This window comes from Sceloporus occidentalis, unplaced genomic scaffold (assembly GCF_023333645.1).
Source record: "Sceloporus occidentalis isolate IW3139 unplaced genomic scaffold, rSceOcc1.0.p SCAF_1, whole genome shotgun sequence".
NCBI lineage: Eukaryota > Metazoa > Chordata > Lepidosauria > Squamata > Phrynosomatidae > Sceloporus > Sceloporus occidentalis.
This window is the reverse complement of record NW_028316981.1, coordinates 295,140,710-295,163,183: the sequence shown is the minus strand read 5'-3', so window position 1 is coordinate 295,163,183 and position 22,474 is coordinate 295,140,710. Positions and strand designations below refer to the sequence as shown.

The 22,474-nt window shown below is 39.6% G+C and overlaps 1 protein-coding gene across 2 annotated transcripts in view; it reads left to right on the top strand.

The window, feature by feature from the left end:
- Positions 1 to 22,474, top strand: part of LOC149324099 (pikachurin-like) — a 178,595-nt gene that overhangs the window by 129,132 nt on the left and 26,989 nt on the right. For both annotated transcript variants that reach the window (XM_089496426.1, XM_089496420.1), the window contains exons 14-18: positions 574 to 699; positions 4,382 to 4,625; positions 17,681 to 17,792; positions 19,734 to 19,850; positions 21,798 to 21,978. In XM_089496426.1, the coding sequence (XP_089352552.1) occupies positions 574 to 699; positions 4,382 to 4,625; positions 17,681 to 17,792; positions 19,734 to 19,850; positions 21,798 to 21,978 (780 nt within the window). The remainder of the gene's footprint in view (positions 1 to 573; positions 700 to 4,381; positions 4,626 to 17,680; positions 17,793 to 19,733; positions 19,851 to 21,797; positions 21,979 to 22,474) is intronic.

Here is a 22,474-nt window from a genome sequence, read left to right as displayed (position 1 = left end):
TGCCAAGATGATAAAGATGTTGATTACAGAAGCCCGTATGTTGGCAGTATGGATTACCTGCCATGCAGATAGAACTGTTAACTACAAACAGCATAACAGCTAATAAGCTTAGCCCTTACTGCTTATCACCTCCAGCTCTTACTACGGCTTTTCTCAAATACAGAAGTAACAAAACAACACTTAAGATAATTAAGGTTAAACAGACATTTGGTGCGACTTGTAACATAAACAGCCTAGTGACTGTTTGGAGATTTGAGCATCCTAGACAGTCAATGAGAGACAGAAAGAAAAGCCAATAAAATGTGAAAGACACCAGTCAGTGTGACAACCCATCACTACTAGAAAAGTCAATATGATTAGCTCCTATTGCTGCCATTTTGTGAATCTACTTTGTGGCCTGGAGCTCAGTTACTTAATTTGGTACACAGATTTGCATGTCACCCAGAAAGGTTTGCATTTATATGGAAAATGGGAGGTGGTTTCTTTAGGTAATAAGAACCATTAGCTAAATTAACCCATTACTTGGGCAACTTGCATGACAAATCAGTGTATATGTTTTCTGCTTGCTTTTAGGTGAATGCAGCAGTGGAATTTGTGATGAAGCATCCTGCATAAATGGTGGTACCTGCACCGCAAGCAAAGCAGATCGTTATATCTGCCTTTGCCCTCTTGGATTTAAAGGCCGCCACTGTGAAGAAGGTGAGAGGTTGATTTACAGGCTGCTATCTGCAGTTAGATTTCCGTTAGGTAACCTAAATCCAGTTGCTAGGCTAAGCTAGACTAGAGTCAGTGAATCACTTGGTAAGTAAACACTTTACTTTGCCCAGACTTCACCTAGACAACTGTGTCCAGTTATGGACACAACAGTTCAAGAAGGATATTGAAAAGCTGGAATGTGTTCCAAGGAGGGTTACCATGATGATGAAAGGTCTGGAATTCAAGTCCTACGAGGAACAACTTAGGGAGCTAGATATGTTTAGCTTGGAGAAGAGAAGGTTGTGAAGTGATATGATAGCTATATTTGTTTGTTGCTGCTCCAGAGACAATTAACTTGAATCACTGGATTCAAATTACAAGAAAAGAGATTGGATGCAACAACATAACACATAAAATTAGTTAAAAGAGCATATAAAATTGATGTATATTAAAATCAACCAATAAATATTTTAAATGCATTATTTAAAAATAATCTAGTTAATGGGAAAAACTGTCTTAATATTTGTATGCAAAGGGATCTTGTATTACCTTCGAGACTAACTGAAAGAAAGAAGTAAACATAATGTGCTTTTGTAGATTAGACCCTCCTTCCTCACATACATGTAAACATGCATTGGAGGAAGTAGGCTGAAGTCTATAAAAGCTCATGCTACCAACATCTTTATTTTGGTTAGTTTCAAAGATGCTACATGATCCTTTTGTATACTGATTTTCCAACATGGCTATGTCTTTGAATTCTGTCTTATAGTGCTTGATTATTTAGTATCTTCTGATTGATAATTACTCAGAGGTTTCAACTGTACAGAAGTCTTGGTGGTCCAATTTTGCCAGATCATTTCAGGTGAGAAGATCACCCCCAGCTTCTTTGAGGGGCTTGAATTTCCCTGTCCCTCCTTCCAAGGTCCATCTCAATCTGTCGGGAATGCTTTGATTGAGAGTGGCAGGGGGTTGGACTGCATGGCCCTTGTGGTCTCTTCCAACTCTATGATTCTGTGAGTGCTGTAATTGTGTATTCCTGCAATGCAGAAGTTGGACTAGATGGCCCCTGAGGTCCCTTCCAATTCTATGGCCTGTTACAGACAGGCCAAAATAAAGCTGCTTCGAGTCACTTTGGAGGTATGGTATTTCAATGATGCATGCATCCTAAGAGTCCAAAACCCGCACCAAAGCCATGCTCCAGTCCTAAGGACTGGAGTGCAGCTTTGGTGTGGCTTTTGGACTCTTAGGACTCATGCATCATTGAAATACCATACCTCCAAAGTGACTCGAAGCAGCTTTATTTTGGCCTGTCTGTAACAGGCCTATAATTCTTTTTTAATTTGAAGTAGCAATTGGAATGTCTTCCATATGTATTTTAGCAACTCCACCTCAGCAATTTCCCTTTAAAATTCAGTTGTCTTGTTTCATGTAGAAGAAAAAGAATTGTGTTCCTGGGAGCCTCATGTTGGTTCAATGTGAGAAAGTCTACTGTACAAGTACATCCCAAAATTGACAATAAAGTCCAGCACAATGTAACATGTAAAAGAATATTGTAGAAATGTAAGCAATAAAAATTTCTTTTGCATCCCATGGTATCCTTCATCAGATGCGGATAAAGTATGCAGCAGGTTACAGAAACGTATGCCCAGTAAAGCTTGTTACTCTTTAAGACTCTGTTGTTTTTTCTGCAACAGACTTACATAGCTGGACATTGTTAGAATGTGGTATGTGAGTAAACAAAGTGACTCAGTCAGTTTTGTTGTCATCAGGTCAAGACACTGAGATGACTTGCATGTAATGCTAAACTTAGTGCTCCGTGGATGAGACTGAGCAAAATTTAATAATAATAATAATAATAATAATAATAATATAGGCATTCCTGCTCCCCTTCTTTTCTCTTCTCCCTGTGTACTCAGAAGGAGGATTTTGAAAGAGTTTTAAAAATTAAAGACCTTTTTAAAAAAATAAATAAAATCTTGGTTTAGCATTACATTCAAAGCAGGGAGCTTGGTTTAAGGAAACTCAAATATGTCTCTAAACAAGCCAATTCAACAATGAATTCAAAAGATGCATTATTAACATAACTCAATTTTTGTTTGAAATCAAGATTCCTATTTTAAACAAAATCCTAAATTAAGAGCCTTTAAACATGAAACCTTGATGAGAGCTTAGAAAATAAATTGTTGTTTGTGCTGCTGTTGTTGTGAACTATAGTTCTTTGTCCTGTGTCACCACTGGTATAGCTGACTTGGGAATTCTGGGAGTTGTAATCCAAAAAGATAATTTACTAAGTTCTGAGCCCAACATTTTGCTTGAGTTTATTCAGGTCCATTTGTATAGTGCCATACCATACCAGATGTTATATGTGAATCAACTCAGTTGTTTGTCTGATAGAACACAAATTCATTTATGTTTCATTCAAGAAGATGTCATGAACACCAGTTTAGAACACTTTGCTCCAGGTTTGTTTTTTTTTTAAATGAATGGAACAGGACTTGTGCTTCTAGTACATATTAACAGAAAGTTAGTGAAGATTGGGAATTTTGTTTGCTTTGTTTGGGGGTTTGAGCAGGAGGGTTTGGACAAGGACTTATCAGATTTGAAAATTTATTCATAAACAAGTTGGAAAATTTTTGAGATTTTTTTAGCATGAATGTATGGGAAAGGGAAACTAGATTCATCCAACTGTGCTGAGAAAGGACTTTAATCACTTAGGTTTTAGGTCCTTGGTTTTAATTTTGTGCAGCAAGTCATGTTTGTGGCGATGAATTAGAATTGTCTGCTCTTTTCCAGAGAGACTCTTTAAATGGCTACGTGGCAGATATGTATGGTCCTCCCCTTGAGACAAATAGCATACACTTTGAATTTGACTAGTGTAGATACAAATATTGTTCAATAGTTCAATTTGATCTGTAATGTGAATTTACCAAAATTTGTAAATTCTTTCATAAACAGAATGGAAAGAACTTGACATTTAAAAAACATGTTTGGGAGTAAACAATGACAGATTCAAGGCCATTTTGACCATAGTGGGTCAATAGTTGTAGCCACTTACAAGGTGTACAAATCCTCCTGTTTCCTCCATAATGGGTTGCAAAATATTATAAATTACCAACAGATATTTAAGGGAATTACCAACAGATGTTCGAGGAAATTACAGCTCTGAGTTATGGTAAAGTTGGTATATGTGTATGTGCAAAGATTGTGTATGTGTCATAAGAAGCCATCTGTTATCTAGTGGGGGGGGGGGGGTTGCAACAGTTTGCAACAACTGTTTGGTGTTGCAATTGTATAAATATTTTATTTCTAGAACACTGAGGATTGATTGATTAATAGCTTTCCTGTCCATTTCTGAACATCCCAGGAATATTTCATGCTACAAGTGATGCATTTAGATTGCATAGATTATACTCTTTGTGGTATAGCTACTAATATTGATTTCTGCAATGAAGTTTTATGAAGATTCAATACTGTGTAAGGCTGAGGGAACCTGTGTCATTTCAGATATTTTAGGTATCAGTTTACCTGCTGGTTAAGGCTTGTGGGACCTGAAGTATCATATATATGGAGGGCCCCATCTCTGTTATAAAAGAAGACATGGCAAAACAGCAGGAGACTCTCTTTCTTCTTAGAGAAGCTGAAGAAATATATTTCTTGCTGTTTGTTTTCCCTCCTGTTCTTCTAGCTTACATCCTTATCATACCACAATTCAATGAGACCTTGAAATCCTTTGCTACCATTCCCTGGCCTTTGGAACCACAGAACTATCTTTCCTTCATGGAATTTGAGATCATATTTCGACCAGATGCAGAGGACGGTGTCCTTTTGTACAGCTATGACTCAGGCAGCAAAGACTTCCTGTCTATTAGCATGGCAAACAGCTATGTGGAGTTTAGGTTTGACTGTGGTTCAGGAACAGCTATCATTAGGTAAGTGGGATTTGTTATTATTTGTTTATGATATCCATTAACCACAATTGCTCTGCCAAAATGAATGTCTTTATTTTAAAGGATCATTTAGGGCTAATCAAAAATCAATTTTTGTTACAGCCATTGATGAAACAAATTATTGTTCAAAATTACAGTTGAAGACTGCTAATTTGGAGAACAAAGAACATTGGGATGTCCCAAAGTCAAACAGGTTTATTGTAGAAGGATCCCTAACTATTGGTTTTGCTTCTGTTTTTAACAATGAAACTGGTAGAAGTCAATAACTTGAATTCTCAGAACTAAACTTGCTTGATTGTTTTGTATTGTACTGTATGGTATTGTGAACCTCTTTGATCAGATGGAAAAGCGGTATACAAATAAAAAATTTTTTTTATTTAAACTGGACATTACATTGAATGTGCTGCTGCAGACACATTTAAACTCAACTTCCCATCATCTAATATTACTTACTGCAGTGGCCCTTGGTATCCACTGGGGTTTTGTTCCAGGACGCCCCATGGATACCAAAACCCATGAGTGTTCATGTCCCATTAAATACAATGCATAGTAAAATGGTGTCCCTTATATAAAATGGGGAAATCAAGGCTTGCTGTATATATTTTTAAAATAGTTTAAGACATGCATGCTTGAATCCATGGATTAAGAAACTGTGGATACAGAGGGTCAACTGTCCTGTCCTGTCATAATAACATCAATTTTTTTTTCAGTTCTCCAACTAGTACCAGTGAATTATGTTGAGCAGAGGTGAAAAAAGCCCTCCTTGGATCTTATTGGGACTAACTGCCATATGGCTCTTCATTTCAGATTTTTTCCCCGAGATCACTTTACCAGGGGTCCATTCATACTACAGAATTATGGCACTGTTACATCATTTTAACTGCAATGTTTCTATCCTATAGATTCCTGGGTTTATAGTTTGATGAGGCATTAGAACTCACTCACTGAGAAGTCTAAATGCCCCTCCCCAAATTACCAACCCCAGGATTCCATAGGATGGAAAAAGGGTAATGAAAATGAAATAATTGTGCTATAATTCCATAGTGTGTGTGAATGGGCCCATCTGGCCCTTTTATACATATCTAAGTATCCTTCTTTTCCTTCCTTGTTGTTTCTTTTCTAGCGTGTCTGTTTAAATATTAGCCATTATTTTGAATTGCCTGTTGTCTCATTTTGTGCTTCTGCTTACCTCTTCGTAAAACATATTTAGATTACATTAGGAATCCTCAACATTTTGGGGGCGACAGATACATTTGGGAGCCTGAGAAAAATATTGTGAGTCCTGTCAAAAAATGACTGCCATGATAGACATGAGTGAGGGCAGACAGTAGCTAGGCATACATTGCCAAAAGAAAAGTGATGAGGCTGAAAGATTAGTAGTAAGTTGTCTGAAACTCAGTACCAGGGAGTGGTATCGTCTAAGCCCCAAACCAATATTTGAACCAAAAGTATAGAGCTCTAGCTCAACCAAGAAATATCTTTCTTTTGTGCCAACTCAATCCCTGGCTCACCCAAATTTGTCTGTGCCACTCAGCTTTCTTAGTATCTTTCTGCTGGCTAATTCACTTTCTCCATCTACTACTGCTGCATAGCCCTGCCCTTCCTCTTTCTTTCACAGAACATGATCCTTTGCTCTTTTTCACCCCCTGTGGTCCCATCTACTCCTTTTCTTCCTCTACCCTCATCATCCGTCCTTTAATCCACAACACACAGGCACAGTGCAACTGTTAGAGAAAAAGATCTTTGGGATGGTTAATGTCTCTTGTTACCGGTGGTTCTGGACTGGTACCAACTGGAACAGATGCAGTCTTCTCAGCTACTCAATATCAAAGTAACTTCCACACAGATTTTCACTCAAATGAGGGTTTATAAACTTTGTTGCTATTTACACAATGCACAGCAAGCTACTATACATCTATTCTCTTTCAGAGTCCATGCTAGAAGCTCGAATGTGACATCAGTCTTTGTTCTCTCACAAGATCATCTTTCCACCAAGTGGACACACCTCTTTCCCATGAAGTTGCCACACTACACAAAACCATAACAATAATACATTTTGTTTATATTATGTCTCAGGCAATGTCCTTGAAGACTTGTTATTCCAGGCCTAGGCTTTCTGGCCTGCAACAGGAACCATTTTAAACCTTAGTTAACCATTGACACATCTGAACATTTTCAATACAATTTAGAAATATATTTTAACATGCCCCTCCAAAATGTACAGATGTGCAATAACACGGTGTATTTACATTTACATCTTTGTGGAGTTAAGGAACCATACCAATTGCACAAAAAAGTTGTTCATGTCTTTCTCCAGAAAGTGCTTTTGTCAAAACATCAGCCAAGTTATCCCTTGTGTCAATGTACTCTATCTTTAGGATACCATTCTGAACTAACTCTCTTACATTCTGGTACCTTACTCCAATGTACTTAGTCCTGCACTTCAAATTCTCAGCCTCTGCCATCCCAATGCATGATTGTGAGTCCTCAAAAACCAAAGTAGGCTCAGTGCAATTTTCTCCCAGATCACTCAACAACTGTCTAATCCATACCACCTCTCCAGACAAATCAGACAATGCAGCAAATTCTGCTTCTGAAGTACTAAGTGCTACACAATTCTGTTTTCTACTTCTCCAAACAACTGGACTACCTGCAAACTTAATCTCAATTCCTTTTAATGACTTCTTTTCTGCCTCACTTGCAAAAGAACTATCTGTGTAACACACTAGATTCTCCTTACTTCCTTGAAACACAAGCTTCTTGTTCTTGCTACCTTTCAAATACCTCAAAACATGCTTCACAGCCGTCCAATCATCCACCTTTGGACTATTTGCACTTCTACTCAATACACCAACTGCAAAAGAAATATCAGGCCGTGTATTGTTAGCAATGAACAACAGACTACCAATCACACGTCTGTACAATTCAAGACTATCAAACAATTCAGCAGACTCTGCACTGGCATAACCAGGAGTCATTGGACTTTTCACAGGTTTTGCATCCTGCAGTCCACACTTCTCAATCAGCCTCTCGATCTTTTTCTTCTGACTCAACAGACATCTGCCATCATCTGTCCACTCTACCTCTATCCCTAGGTAAGCTTTCAGATTTCCCAAGTCCTTCAATGCAAACTTCTGAGACAATTCCTTCTGTACCTCTTGCACCTCTTGTTCTGAATTAGCTGTTACACAAAGATCATCCACATAAATCACAAGAACTACCCCTCCTTTAGTGTAAACACAAGCATCTGTAACACTTCGTTTAAACCCAAGCCTTTCAAGCTCTGTATGAATACACTGATTCCAACAACGTGCACTTTGTTTCAAGCCACACAATGCTTTGTTCAACTTACACACTTTCGTCTCAGTATCACTACCAAAACCAGAAGGTTGTTCCATGTAAATCTCCTCCTCAAGCTTAGCATTCAGGTAAGCAGTCTCAAAATCAAAATGCCTTACCACCTTTCCTTGCCTCACAGCTAATGCAAGCACTAATCTCAAACTTTCTGGCTTTGCAGTAGGTGAGAAAGTCTTGTCAAAATTCTCAAACCTTTGCTGTGTAAACCCTTTAGCCACCAACCTGGCTTTGTACTTTTGACTACTATCTGGCATTTCCTTCTTCTTATAGACCCACTTGCAACCCACAACCTTGTGGTCTTTAGGCCTATCAACAATATCAAAAACCTGCTTCTCAGCTAGAGATAAGAACTCTTGGTCCATAGCAGAAAACCACTTCTCTTTCTCCTCCTTAGGTAAACTCTGCAATTCTTCAAAACTCTCAGGCTCATCAGCCACTGCACTACAAGCAGTTACAGTCTGAACAACAAATCTCTCAGGAGGCTTTCTCACTCTCTGAGTCCTCCTAGGAATCAACACCTTTGTTCTACCTCTCTCATCTTCACTTTCTGAACTAGTTTGCACCTCAGTGTCCCTTTTTGACACAACTTCAAACTGACTTGTGGTGATGGGTGTGTGTAGTGTTGGCTGTGTTTGAGTGTGTTGTGAAGTACTTACTGGGTTTCTCCTTCTCAGGAGACATTGTGGACATTGTGGGCTGTCTTACCCCTCCATTTCCAGTACTTTGCCCCAGTCTCAGAAACACTTCCTGATTGGAATGCAATCTCTCCCAGCCAGAATGTTTCTCAAAATTGGCACTTCTGGACAACAAAATTCTCCCATGACCTTGGTAAAATTTATAACTGTTGCCAGAATAACCCACAAACATCAACCTTTTCCATTTACGTTCACCCTTCTTTCTGAATTTTGCTGGCACAAACACATTTGCAAATTGCCCAAACACCCTCAGGTATTTTAAGTTTGGTGGTCTACCATGTAGCATCTGATAAGGTGTTTGCTTCACGGCTGAATTCCACACCCTATTTGCTATATGGTTCGCCATTAAAACTGCTTCACCCCAAAATTTTTCAGACAAATTTGCATCCAATAACATACAGTCTTTCATCTGCTTTAAAACATCAATACGTCTCTCTGCCAACCCATCTTCCTGTGGAACTGCAGGATTAGTGGTGTTGTGACGTATACCTTTCTTCTGCAACCAATTCTTTAGGTCAGAAGACAAAAATTCACCTCCTCTGTCAGTGACCAAAGAACCCACTTTATAGTCAAATTGGCGCTCTATTTGGTTCACCCAGTCTTTGAAGACTTCAGCAACCTTGCTTTTCTCTTTCAAGACTTTCACATAGGAGTACCTTGTGTGCCTGTCTACAATTACAAGAAAATACTGACTTCCTCCAACAGTTTTAGTTAAAGGCCCAGCCAAATCAGCATGCACCACCTCAAACGGCCTCTTGGTGACACATTTTGTTTGCTTGGCCACTGGAAAAGCTTTTAATTTGATCTTACTGCAAACAGAACAATCAAGGTGATTAGGACAAGAATTAATTTTGAACTCAGGACAAACCGCTCCCAGCTTTCCTAAATTTGAAAAACTTATATGACCAAACACTCTGTGAAAATAATGTGCACAATGTGCATGTAAAGGTACATTACTAACACTGGCACACTCAGCTTTGTCAAGCATAAAATACAATTTGTTTTTCTTTTGTGCTTTTGCACATACCTTATTCTCTTTGCTAATTATGCATTCATCTCCTTCAGATTTCAAAGCATAACCATCTGAAGTTAATGCAGACACACTAACAAGACAATTTTGCAATTTGGGAACACACAAAACATTTTCAAAATCTTCCCCAAAACTAGGAACATGTACAGTACCCATATGTTTTACCTCTCTGGGAACACCATCAGCCATTGCAACAGACTGAACATTTGACACAGACTTAGATTTCAGGAACTTATTGTCATTACACATATGGTTAGAAGCCCCAGAATCCAGCATCCAGACTGAACTCACTGTGGCTGCATGATGGGCTTTGCAGTCATTGTCCCCAGCCACAACTGCCGCTCCACTCCTGGAACTAGCACCTTTTCCCTGCTTCTTCTTCAATGCTGCAAACTTCCAACAATTCTTTTGGACATGCCCTGGCTTCTTGCAATAAAAACAAAACTTGGACACTGCAGCCTTCTCCTGCTGGCCATTCTCCACAACCTCTGGTGGGTTGAAGACCTTTGGTATCTGTCGCTGCTGCCTCTGGAGCCCTTCAGACTTCCGTCGCTGGCTCTCTTCCAAGACGCGCGCCGACACCAACTCAGCAGTCATCTGGTCTTCAGCCATCCCTTGAAAACTATGTAGGATGTGCTCATAGTCTTGGGACAAACTCCCAAGCAAGATGTATGCCTTTTGCTCCTCGGGCAAAGTGACACCTCTCAGCTGCACTTGTGCAAACAGGTCCTGCATTTCCTCTAAATGCTTCTCAGGATCCTGGTTACTTTGCATCTTGCAAGCATATAACCTTTTGCAACAGAGCGTCCTGGACAAGGCAGTGCTATTTTCATGCACATTCTTCAAAGTGTCCCAGACAGCTTTAGCACTAGTCTTAAGCCTCACATGATTAATCTGGTTAGGCTCAACAGTGAGTAAAATTGTAGCTCGTGCCTTCGAATCATCAGCAAGTGTAGCATCAGTAGGACCTTGTTCCACCATACGCCAGAGACCCTCACGGACCAACAGCGCTTCTGTGTAAACAGCCCAAGAGCTGTAATTCTTGTTGTTTAGCTTAGGAAATCTTGCTGCTGCCTCCATGACTCAAAGCAAACGGCAAAACAGCCAAGAGTCCCAGCAGAATGCTCAACAAACACTGTTATCTTCCCATTTGCCTCCCGGCACAGGACAGATGAACAACACAGAGCAAACTTACAGCTGGAAGAAAAACTCCACAGCAGATTCTCAGTGGAACAGGAACATCAGCAACAGCAGACCCTCCAGAAGACCATCTCAGTACACCATCCTGGGAACTATCCTCAGGCAAACCATCTCGGCAACCATCCTCTGCTACCACTTGTTAGAGAAAAAGATCTTTGGGATGGTTGATGTCTCTTGTTACCGGTGGTTCTAGACTGGTACCAACTGGAACAGATGCAGTCTTCTCAGCTACTCAATATCAAAGTAACTTCCACACAGACTTTCACTCAAATGAGGGTTTATTAACTTTGTTGCTATTTACACAATGCACAGCAAGCTACTATACATCTATTCTCTTTCAGAGTCCATGCTAGAAGCTCGAATGTGACATCAGTCTTTGTTCTCTCACAAGATCATCTTTCCACCAAGTGGACACACCTCTTTCCCATGAAGTCACCACACTACACAAAACCATAACAATAATACATTTTGTTTATATTATGTCTCAGGCAATGTCCTTGAAGACTTGTTCTTCCAGGCCTAGGCTTTCTGGCCTGCAACAGGAACCATTTTAAACCTTAGTTAACCATTGACACATCTGAACATTTTCAATACAATTTAGAAATATATTTTAACAGCAACTGCTACTGGTCTTTCTCTCTCCAACCATTCCTTGTCAAAGAGGATAAAAATGGATGTGTTCAGCAAAAGCCCAGGGAGGTGCAGTAAATCAGAGAAGCAGCAGCAGCTGTGAACTTTATTTAAAGTCATATCTTTTGTTATATCCTTGTGTGAAAGGAAGCAGATAGTACAGGCAGATTGTGCCTACCCATCTCCACGGCACCTTGTGTGAGACATTTGGAACATTATGTACAAATGTATTTGTGTGCATTTAGATTCCTTAAAAGTATTTTCAGTATTAGTTGAGAAATTTTGCAAATTTTGCAAAACTTATATTAATTTTGCAAAAACCTGTGAGCACAGAAGTTATATTTGTTGTTCCAGAATTTCAGAATAAATTTTAACAGTAGGATATGTTTATCCGATGTGTATGTTCATCTATCATTGAATACCAAAGTTAGGGTTGTCCATGCCCTCGCATTTGCCATTTTTATATATGGTTGTGAAAACTGGACAGTGAAGAAAGCTGATAGGAAGAAAATCAACCCATTTGAAAGGTGATGCTGAAGAAGAGTTTTCCAGATACCATGGACTGCTAAAACAGTAACTGAGTCCTAGAGGAAATCAAGTCTGAACTCTCCCTAGGAACTAAGATGACTAAACTGAGGCTGTTGTACTTTGACCATATCATGAGAAAACATGACTCACTAGGAAACATAATAATGCTTGGTCAGGGAAAAGGCAACAGGAAAAGAGGAAGACTGCATATTAGATAGATAGACTCAATCAAATAAGGAACAACCTTGAATCCGCAAGACCTGAACTGAGTAGATGATAGGTTGATTTGGAGGTCTCTCACTGATAGGGTTGTCATAAATTGGTTGACTTGATGGTAGTTAACAACAACAAATCCTATGGCTAATGCCAGCCATAATACGAACTCTTTTCCATGGGGAGGAATCATGCAGCTCTCCAGAAGTTGTTGGACTTGACTTCCCAGCAGCTTTACCAGTGGTGACAAATGTTGGGCTATCTGGCCTCATATCATCTGCTTTGACTGGTAGCTACTCTGCAGAGGCTGAGACTGGGTTCTTTTCCATCAGCTGCTACTTGACCATTTCAATTTCCAACTTAGTTACCCTCCCCAAATATAGAGATATTTGTCCCCTCATCTGCCTATTCTTCCCCGTCTATCTTTCTGCCTATTTCTTTTTTGTTTAATGTCCTTAATGTTTTTAATGTTTTTATACTATGTGGGGGGGGGGGGGGGTAGATCTAGGGTTTGATTTTTTTTTAAAACTCTATTGTAATTTGATGTATTTTACTGTTGTAACCCGCCCGGATTCTTCGAGATTGGGCAGGCTGGAAATAAATCTTTATTATTATTATTATTATTATTATTTAGAGGTTCCTAAGATAGAAACATACAAGACACGTCTCTTCTCATGAGCTGTGCCCCAGATAATTAAATCATTAATTGTTGAAAGCGAGAGCTTTCCTATCGTAATAAAGACCGATGCTGGAAAGAGGACATAATGTGAATATTGTTCCTTATTAAGTAGTCAGCTTCATACTGTTTCCATATTACATATTGATCTGAGGTAATTATTACCTATTATGTATTGATTTATCCACATTCATTAAATCTTAATTGTTATTAAGCAAAGATCAGGAGGGGGAAAATTCACAACATGGGGAGATAATTAAAGAGATGATGAAGTGATTGTTTACTATGTTTTTCTGGTGTTTCCGAGGAGATAGTTATACTTAGAGAGGTGTTAACAGCTCATCAGTATAGAATCTAATGTGCATATGAAACTGAAGCATGTGCATTGTTAAAACTGACATGAGATTTCAGCTTTTCCATAAGACTACTAAATGTAACCTGTCTAGTGGGAATTTAATTTACATCTATCCATTATATATCTGTTGTTTTTCTGTTTGCAGCTTAGTGACAATTTATAAAGATTACCTTGGTACTTTCCATGTATTTCCTGTGGGACGCCTGGCACCACAATTGCAAATTGCGTTTCTTCTCGAGACCTCTTTTCATAATTAAGATAGTGTCTTGATTGAGCATCCCCAGAGAATGTCTAACGGGGGAAAAACCAATGATGTTGATTTATCTGTAACAAGTTCTGTAAAACATACAGCACAATCCATGCACGTCTGCAAATCCTTGTGTGAATTCTCCCCCCTGCATCGTTCCATCCACTCTTTGCAAGCCCTTCCCTGAGTATGTGCAGTTCTGTTTATACTATAGCATACTGGTTGTTCCATGGCTCAAATGAAGATTTCCAAATAGCCTCCTCTCTGTGGTTGTAGCATGCAAGTTGCTTTCACAGCAAGTGAATGTTTGTTTATTCTAAATAAATTTGATGAATGAAATGTATAATGCTTCAGATTAGTCTAGAAGTCTTGACTTTGAAATAAAAAAAAAACCTGGCTGATATATTTAGAATGACCACCAAATAAATTAGAATGCTAAACCTCCCAAAATCTCTGTGGAGATCTTATACAGATGTGCTTCAGTTAGCAAAGTAGATCTGTAATGAGACATCAGCTCTTTAACTGACAATTTGGTATCCGAGGCAGAAATAGCATGGGAAGAATAGGGATAGGCCCATGTATCACAAACAACAGATTTCAGTAAACATTTTATACAAAACTAACCATATGCACATGTGAAATGAAATAGCCAGGCCAGGTAAGCATTGCATAAACAAAAAAAGATTTTGAGTCTTCTAGACATCACTTGCAAGTTTCTCCCAAAATGTATCGAGGGATTTTTTAAAAAAATTATTTCACCAGCCTCCACTTATGATTTTCATTTTGGTAGTTAGGCTGAGATATCTATGGGTTGTGGTTGTTATTTTTAACATGCTGGGGGTAGCTGCTGAAGCAGACTTTATCTGCTCACTGTTTTGCTGCTCACGGATATTCAGTAAGGGATCCTGAAGGCAGCAGCTGTTTATCTTGTTTGTTGTAGATACTCACACATGGCTCCAGTAGGATTGACTGTAGAGTAAAATCCCATTTTTCTTATATTCGTCGTGGTGGCGTGCCTTCATTTCTGACTTACAGTGATTCTGAGGTGAACCTATCATGGTGTTTCCTTAACAAGATTTTTTCAGAGGAGGTTTGTCATTGCCTTCATCTGAGGCTGAGAGCATGTGACTTACCCAAGGTCACCGAGTGGGTTTCATGGCTGAGCTGTGAATCTAACCCTTGTCTCTAGAGTCACAGTCCAACAATGAAACTACTACTCCACACTGGCTCTGTTTTTTTATACACTTCTTTACATTGTTTACTATAGACATGACACTATAACCTTTGACTGAGTGTGTGTTTTTCAAGCCCTTTCCACCATCCTTGCATTGTCAATGCTACTAAAAAAAACCAATCCTCTGAGCTAGACACAGGACAAAAAGGAAAGGGGGCTTGGCAGGTGTAAAATGAATTTGTAAAAAGGAGCTTCTGTGTTGGTGGTATGCCTAAAGTATGATAACTGAGGTATGCTTGAATAGCCTACGTAGTTACAAATGCATAAGTAAATAGCATGCCCTGGTCTCCCCCCTCCCCCCCCGAACCTGTCTTAACGGCCACCAGCTGAGCAACGGACATCTGTTCAGCTGGTGATCAGGGTGTGGCAGGACATTTTTAGCCCTCTTCTTCCAGCAAGCCAGGTTGTGATAAGGAGATGCAACAGTGGTTTTGTTTCTGATTGGTGCAGCCTTGCTTGCTAGTGGGGAGGGGGGGCCTGGAAACATCATCCAGTTGTGCGGTGAGTGCCAGCTGAATGGACCTCCAACTCTCAGTGCAACAGCTGGCTGTTAAGGTAGGTTTGGAGGCATTCATGATTGTGACAGTAGTGCCACAATTGTAAGTATAGTGGGCCCTTGGTATCCACTAGGGTTTGGAGAATTTTTCTCATCAGTGTTTTCCAATGTATATAAAAATGGTCTTTTGATCATTTTGAAGCTATTCTGTCCATTATTACTATAGAGAAACACAAAACATGGATTTAAACACATTTTAAGGCAGGGATGGCTGTATAGAATGTATAAAGCAATTTCAGCTTGTCACTAGTGGCACTGCAAGATTTTAAAGTGGATTAAACTGTTTACCTGCAGTTTCAAAATAAATTTGGTTTGCTTAAAGTTGCAAGCAACGCATATGTTCCATGTTTGAACATTAGCATCTGTCCTTGCCTGTGCATGCGGAGTCTTGGCCACACCTGATGATAGCGGAGTAGGTACCAGAGCAGTGAAACTGGAAAATGATGTTGACTTCATAGAGCTTAACCATCTGTGGAAAAGTCAGGAGGTGTAACAAAATGTAGTTTTGGATTCCAAACTAATGTCAAGTAAATCTTGTGCATGTGGCTGTAAGCCTGTAGTTCACTAACATACCTAGAAGGGAAAAAAGGTGGATGGGAAATCTGACAGTTTCTTCCGTGTGTGTGTGTGTGTAAACCTCAGGTTTTTTCCATCATGAATAGGAAGAAATCTGCAAAAATCTGGTAAATTCTTCCAAAATCAATTAAAATTGAATTCTTCCCCCATTGTACCAGCCAAAATAAGTACAGCTATATCCAGCCTTAAAGTAGAATGTCAGCCCAAACTGAATTTCATCTGCCTGCCATATAGATATTAAGGATGAGGTGTTATGTCTTGCCCCCAGGACTCAAACTCAGAAAGAAACAAAGGTTAAAATGGAGAAGGGGATCAAGATAGAGAAACAGAGTGCCAAGCTAGTGAGGCAGAGGGCCAAGGAGGCATAGCAGTTTCTCAACAACAATATGCAGAGGTAACAGCACCTATTGTGGCAGCACAAAAGAAGAGGAAGGGCTATGAAGGTTGGAGTGCTTAAGAACCAAACACTTGTTAATCAGAGAACAACTGTGTGGTGACAACATCATAAATTTTGGAACCTCCATCCAACTGCTGTCTGGTGGGGGTGCAATATTCTTGTATTCCTGGTTTCTGTTGCCTGATAACTCCAGACCTTGCTCCATTTAATGACTACGCTTTTGGATCTCCCTTTTGGATTGCCGTTTGGATTTGCTGCTTGCCAATATTTGATTGGGACTGGTCTGATTATGCTGCTAGGTCATCCTTGCTAGTGAATTATGCCTCCCTTGGGGATTCTCCTGTGGTCTGTTGCCTCTTCTACTCCCTTTCAGGGACCTGGACTTATGCTGGCACCAAACAGGACATGAAGATCATTTCAGAAGAAAAGAGGTGGCACAATCCTAATTCATCATCACAAACATAGCTGATTATACAGAGGCTCCAATCACACTTTAATAGGTGGTTATTCAAAGCTGTTAGCCTGGAAAGATTAATCTCTTCCTTTGGCTTCTCCCAAATTCAAATATTTTAAATCTCAAGTTCTTTCCATCCTCAGAAGTTTGTACATTTTGATATTCTTATAAAAAAAATGACTGAAACAAAATTATGACCTGTTCCTACAGAGAAGGTGGTTATATACTTTAAGGTGAAGCACAGAAAGGTCATAACTTGAAGTGAACATTCAGTTCATGATGGAGCATATATGGAGAGCAGAAGTTTCAGGACTTGACAGGATTTTACAGTGATTGGGATGTGAAATGTTACATTCATGTGGAGTTGCTTTTTACAAGGCTAATACAGATCTGGGATTTGCCAAGAAGTTATGGAGCTTCTTTGTATTGATCCAAGACATTATTCCCTCTGTTGCAGCATTGTCCTTTCTGTCATGCAGCCATACTTCAAGACCTTTCTCTAACTCACTGAAATTCTTTTAACTTGAGATGCCAGGGATTGGACAGAATGAAAGGTCATCTTATGCAAGGTCACCTGTTCTTCACTGGTTGGCCTGGGCAATACTGGTTGACCACACTTTTTTATGCAATAAATCCCATAATTAGGGAGGATCTGTATTTTTGAATATGAAAGATGTTTTTTCCATGTGGGAAGGAGAAGCACATTTTGAAGTTTGGTCTTTGTAGACTGGTTTAACAGTGTTCACCGTCTCTTTGGTACGCCTGCTACCATCTTACTGGCCCTGTTCTTCTCATACAAAAGTGTAACTATTTGCTTCAGTCCAACTGTGAGAGATATAAAAAATATTTGGGGCCTGATATATATTTGTTCCATTTTCTTTTTAAATAGGAGTGAAGAACCTGTCAGTTTGAACCAGTGGCATGAGCTCAAAGTGTCTCGCACAGCGAAAAATGGCATATTGCAAGTTGATCAGCAAAGACCAACAGAAGGAATGGCGGAGGTAACAAAAGGCTGTATTCATGTATTCACAGCCATACACAGTGATTTAACTTTAAATGTAGGGCTTATTCAGGTTTTAGCTATTGGCTTTGGGTGATTCTTGGTTCCCTATCCAAAAATAAAACAAATAGTTCAAGAGGTATGTAACAGAATGCAGCCATTCTGTGACAAAGCAGGGTCAATGAAGTTTGGCATTGTGTTAATGGAAGCAGTCTGTTCAAGGCTCAAGATGAAGCTACCTCAATGTATCACCACCCACATATACAGATATACTTTGGGCCTTTTCCAGAGAATAGCTGAATGCAGATGATTATGCAAACCATTGTCTGGAAGATTAGGGAAAGGCCTTGTGCTGGCATGCTCCTAGCACCAAACCAATGTATCCTTTTCTGTCTGAAGTGGGTCTCAAATGCATCTCCCCAACCTTAGAGAAAACAGTAAAAAAAATGGGTTGGGGCACCAAATCCTCTTGATGTTTCATGCTATGCAGAAATTCCCCTACAGAAATGACTGGAGATTTTTGTTCAACATGGAACAACATTTTAATTATGCAAAAACAGAGTTCTGTATGTGGCACTGTTTTACATGACTGTGCATTGGCCGTGGTTGTGCTTTGTGAATTGCTGTTCATGGTGTGCATGTGCATTTATGCACAATGTACATTTAGTTGCACAATATCATAATTCCCTAATGAGCTGTACAACACATAACTTCATGGATACAAAGTAATGCGTAGTCTCCTCATTGTAGGATCTCAACACCTGTCTCCATTTATCGTTCTTATGGCACAGCCTTGCTGCATGAGACATCTGAAATTGAGTGTTGCTATCTCATCCTCTACCTTTCAGTTATTCATGAAGCTAACTGTATTACTTCCTGGTAGAATTCAAAAACATAGCCATGTTAGCCTGTAAAATCAGTATGCAGCAGGATCTTGTAGCACCTTTGAGACTTAACTGAAAGGCAGAATCGGGTAGCATGAGTTTTAGTACACCTGAGCCTACATCCTCAGATGGATGTTTGGAATGGAGAATCCAGAGACAGACCTATGTAAGCCAGTTGATAACACTATATTCCATCAGCAATGGGTTGAACAGAGATAATGGTTTCTACACTACATGCATTTCAACACTTTCTAATCCCCATCCTCATGAGGGTGCTCTTGACCATCACATCCCCTCTTTGTTTCCCACTCTGCATTCCTATATTCATTCATATGGTTATCTACTCTCCTTGGCTTTATACAACATCCTGCCTCCTGCCTTTGTCCTCCAATGACCATTGTTAAAAGTGAACTTGTTGCCTCATCTCCATACCCACAAGTTATAGAATTTGAATTGACATTTTCACATACAACCGGCTTATATAGGTATGTCTCTGGATTCTCCAACTGAAATATGCACCTGAGGAAGTAGGCTCAAGTCTACAAAAGTTCAGGCTACCAATTTCTTTCTTTCACTTAGTATCAAAGGTGCTACAAGATCCCTTTGCATACTGTATTATTTTCTGGATTGGTCAAACATAAAATGCCCCACAAATTAGGACTACTTGATCCTCCAAACCACAGAAATTAATCTAGATGCAGCCAGGCATTGTAATCAGTCATTAATGATGGTGGTGGTGTTTGGATTGGAAATTTAGACAACTTTGCTCACTGCAACATCTCATGCTCCTATGCCCAATTTTCCTGTTGTATTGTTTTCTCATTAAGGCAGAAGTGGCCGACTGTGACCCTCTAGATATTCTTGGACTGTGGCTCCCATCAAGCTGCAGCTAGCATAACTAATAGTGAGAAATGATGGCAGTTAATGGTCAACAATATGTAAAGGGCTATAGTTGCCCACCCCCACTGGTTGGGAATTGTGTTATTTAAATGTAAAAGACAAAGCAGCCTGGAGCAGTGAAGGTTGTATTTATTCATTTATGTTTATTTTGCTTGCAGGGAGCTTTCACCCAGATTAAATGCAATCCTGATATGTTCGTTGGTGGTGTACCAAATTATGATAATGTAAAGAAAAACTCTGGTGTCCTTAAACCCTTCTCTGGGAGTATTCAAAAGGTGCAGTACATGCATTTCAGTATATGTTTGGTTTATGTTTTTAGGGTTTGTAGGGTTGGATCCAATGTAGACAGTTAAATAAGTGGGATTTACATTGTTGCCAGTTAGACTACTGAACAGATGCAGCCTAAGGCTCTTTCAGTAAATAGCCAGATCAAATCTTTAGAAAGCTGTAAGAAAGTGGTTTCTGGGCTGGTGGTGATTCCCCCCCCCCCCCCTTTTACATCCTGCTTGGGTGCCAGGGTACCAGGCTGGTTTGTGATATATACAGGTGTACCTCAGTTAACAAATTGGATGTGTTCCTGGAAATGACTTTTATAACAGAAAGTTTGGTTCCAGAGGGAGAGATAACATGGGAAGAATAAGGATAAGTTCCTCCACTACAAAAAAGAAGAGTGGTTCAACATGTTTCAGCAAATTTTTCATTCAAAACTTACAAAACGCACACTTGAAAAGAAACAGCCAGGTCAGGTAAGGCTTACATACATAAACATAAACATTTTGAATCTTCTTGAGACCACTTGAAGACTTCTTCCAAAATGCATCAAGTGATTACTTTTGCTTTCACCAGCCCCCACTTTTTATTATTTCTGTTTTGGTAGCCAGACATACAGGTCTGTGACTTTTTTTTTTTTAACATGGTAGGAGTACCTGGAGAGGCAAGCTGGTCTCTCATTACCTTTGTGTTTTGTTGTTCACACATGCTCAGAAGAGATTCTGGAGACATATGGTTTTTAATCTTTCCTCTTGTAGTCACAGCACACAGCTTCAGTAGGATTGGCTAGAGCTGAATCCCATTCTTTCTTAATTCAAGCTTTATTGTATTCATTACTGCAGATATACTGCTGCAACCTGACACTGAAAGTTTATTTGTCCCCCTCTCTTCATCATCCTCTGAGTGCTGATGCTGCTAAAAAAAACTTACAGCTAGACTGAAGACAAGGAGTAAAGAGGTGGCTGGGCCAACATAAAAACACTTTGTAAAAAGGAGCTTCTTTGTCAGAGGCTTTGTTAACAGAGGTATGCCTGTATATTGCAAGCCAGTTTATTTACTTTGCACATTTGATAAACCTAAAGGAAAACAACAACACAGAGCCAACCAACACTCTATGTACTGTATATGCATATGTGTGAGCATATGAATATATATGTGTTAACGTTTTTGAATGTCTTTGGATAATTTGCAAGGAGGGCTAGCTGAAGGCATTATCAAACAACTGAAAGAGGAAAGTATAATATAAATCCATAGGCCCAAACACACCGCAGAAACAATCCCGTTTGAGACCACTTTAACTGGCCTGGCTCAATGCTAGGGAATTCTGGGAACAGTAGTTTGGAGAGACATTTAGCCTTCTCTGTCAGAGAGCTCTGGTGCCATAATAAGCTAAAATTCCCATAATTTCCCAGCACTGAAACAGGGCAGTTAAAGCAGTCTCAAACTGGATTATTTCTGCAGGGTGTTTTGGTCCGTAGAAAGTATAATGGGTCTCATATAAACCTGGCTCTAGAGGAATTCTACTCTGAAATTGCTTTCACTCAGAAGTTTCTTGTATATTTTAGACTTGATTCACAGCAGAACCATAAATATTTATCTAAAGTTTGTGCACAGCATTCATAAATCTGTCTCAGTTGTAAAAAGAAAAAAAACAGAGGTTAACTATCTTTGAGTTACACAGCTCAAAAAGCTCATCAGTGTTGTATCTGCTTCTTTGTTTCCTTGAGGAGAAGTTATGGAATCCTCTGGCAACACTGTTTGCAGGAAGCATGGTGATGAAAATAAACAGATGTTAGGCCAGCTACTCCAAACAGTCTTTTCCTCCTTTGGCTTTGGCAGATAAAAAAAATAAAACCTTAAAGTTTTAAGATATTGAATAATAAATAAAGTAATAAAATGTCTTGGAAGAGAAAACCTTTGAAGCTTTCCCCCCTCTTGTCTGTTAAACAAAGATTGTTCTGAATGACCGGACAATAGACGTAAAGCAGGATTTTACATCTGGAATCAACCTAGCGAACACGGTCCATCCCTGCCTGACTGCCCCATGTGTCAATGGGGGATCCTGCGTGCCCAAGAAAGATGGCTATGAGTGTGATTGTCCTTTGGGTTTTGATGGGCAACACTGCCAAAAAGGTAAAAAAAAATTATTGTAGCATTCTTTCCATGTGTATAGAATAGTTTTACTTGGGGCATGAAGTTACATCACCGAATCGCACAGGGAAGTGTCCCCACAAGGTGATGGTTGTTGTTATGTGCCTTCAAGTCATTTCTGACTTATGGTGACCCTAAGGCGTACCTCTTATGAGGTTTTCTTGGCATGTTTCTCCAGGGCTGAGAGAGTATGAATTGAACCCTGGTCTCCAGAGTCATAGTCCAACACTCAGTCCACTAAGCCATGCTGGCTCACATCCCTATAATTCTTTCTTGGCTTTTGGTATTAAATCTGTTATCTCAAAACAGAGAGAAAATTGCAGGCTGACATTCTGCATCAGAAGACATGGTTCTGGCATGTTGCTGTGATGTGTCTACCAAAGCAGACCCTCCAACACTGCCTTTCCTCAATCTCCCCCCCCTCCCACAAGACAGCCATGCAGATGGAGAGTGAAGAGATGAGTCCTGCTGTTTTCTG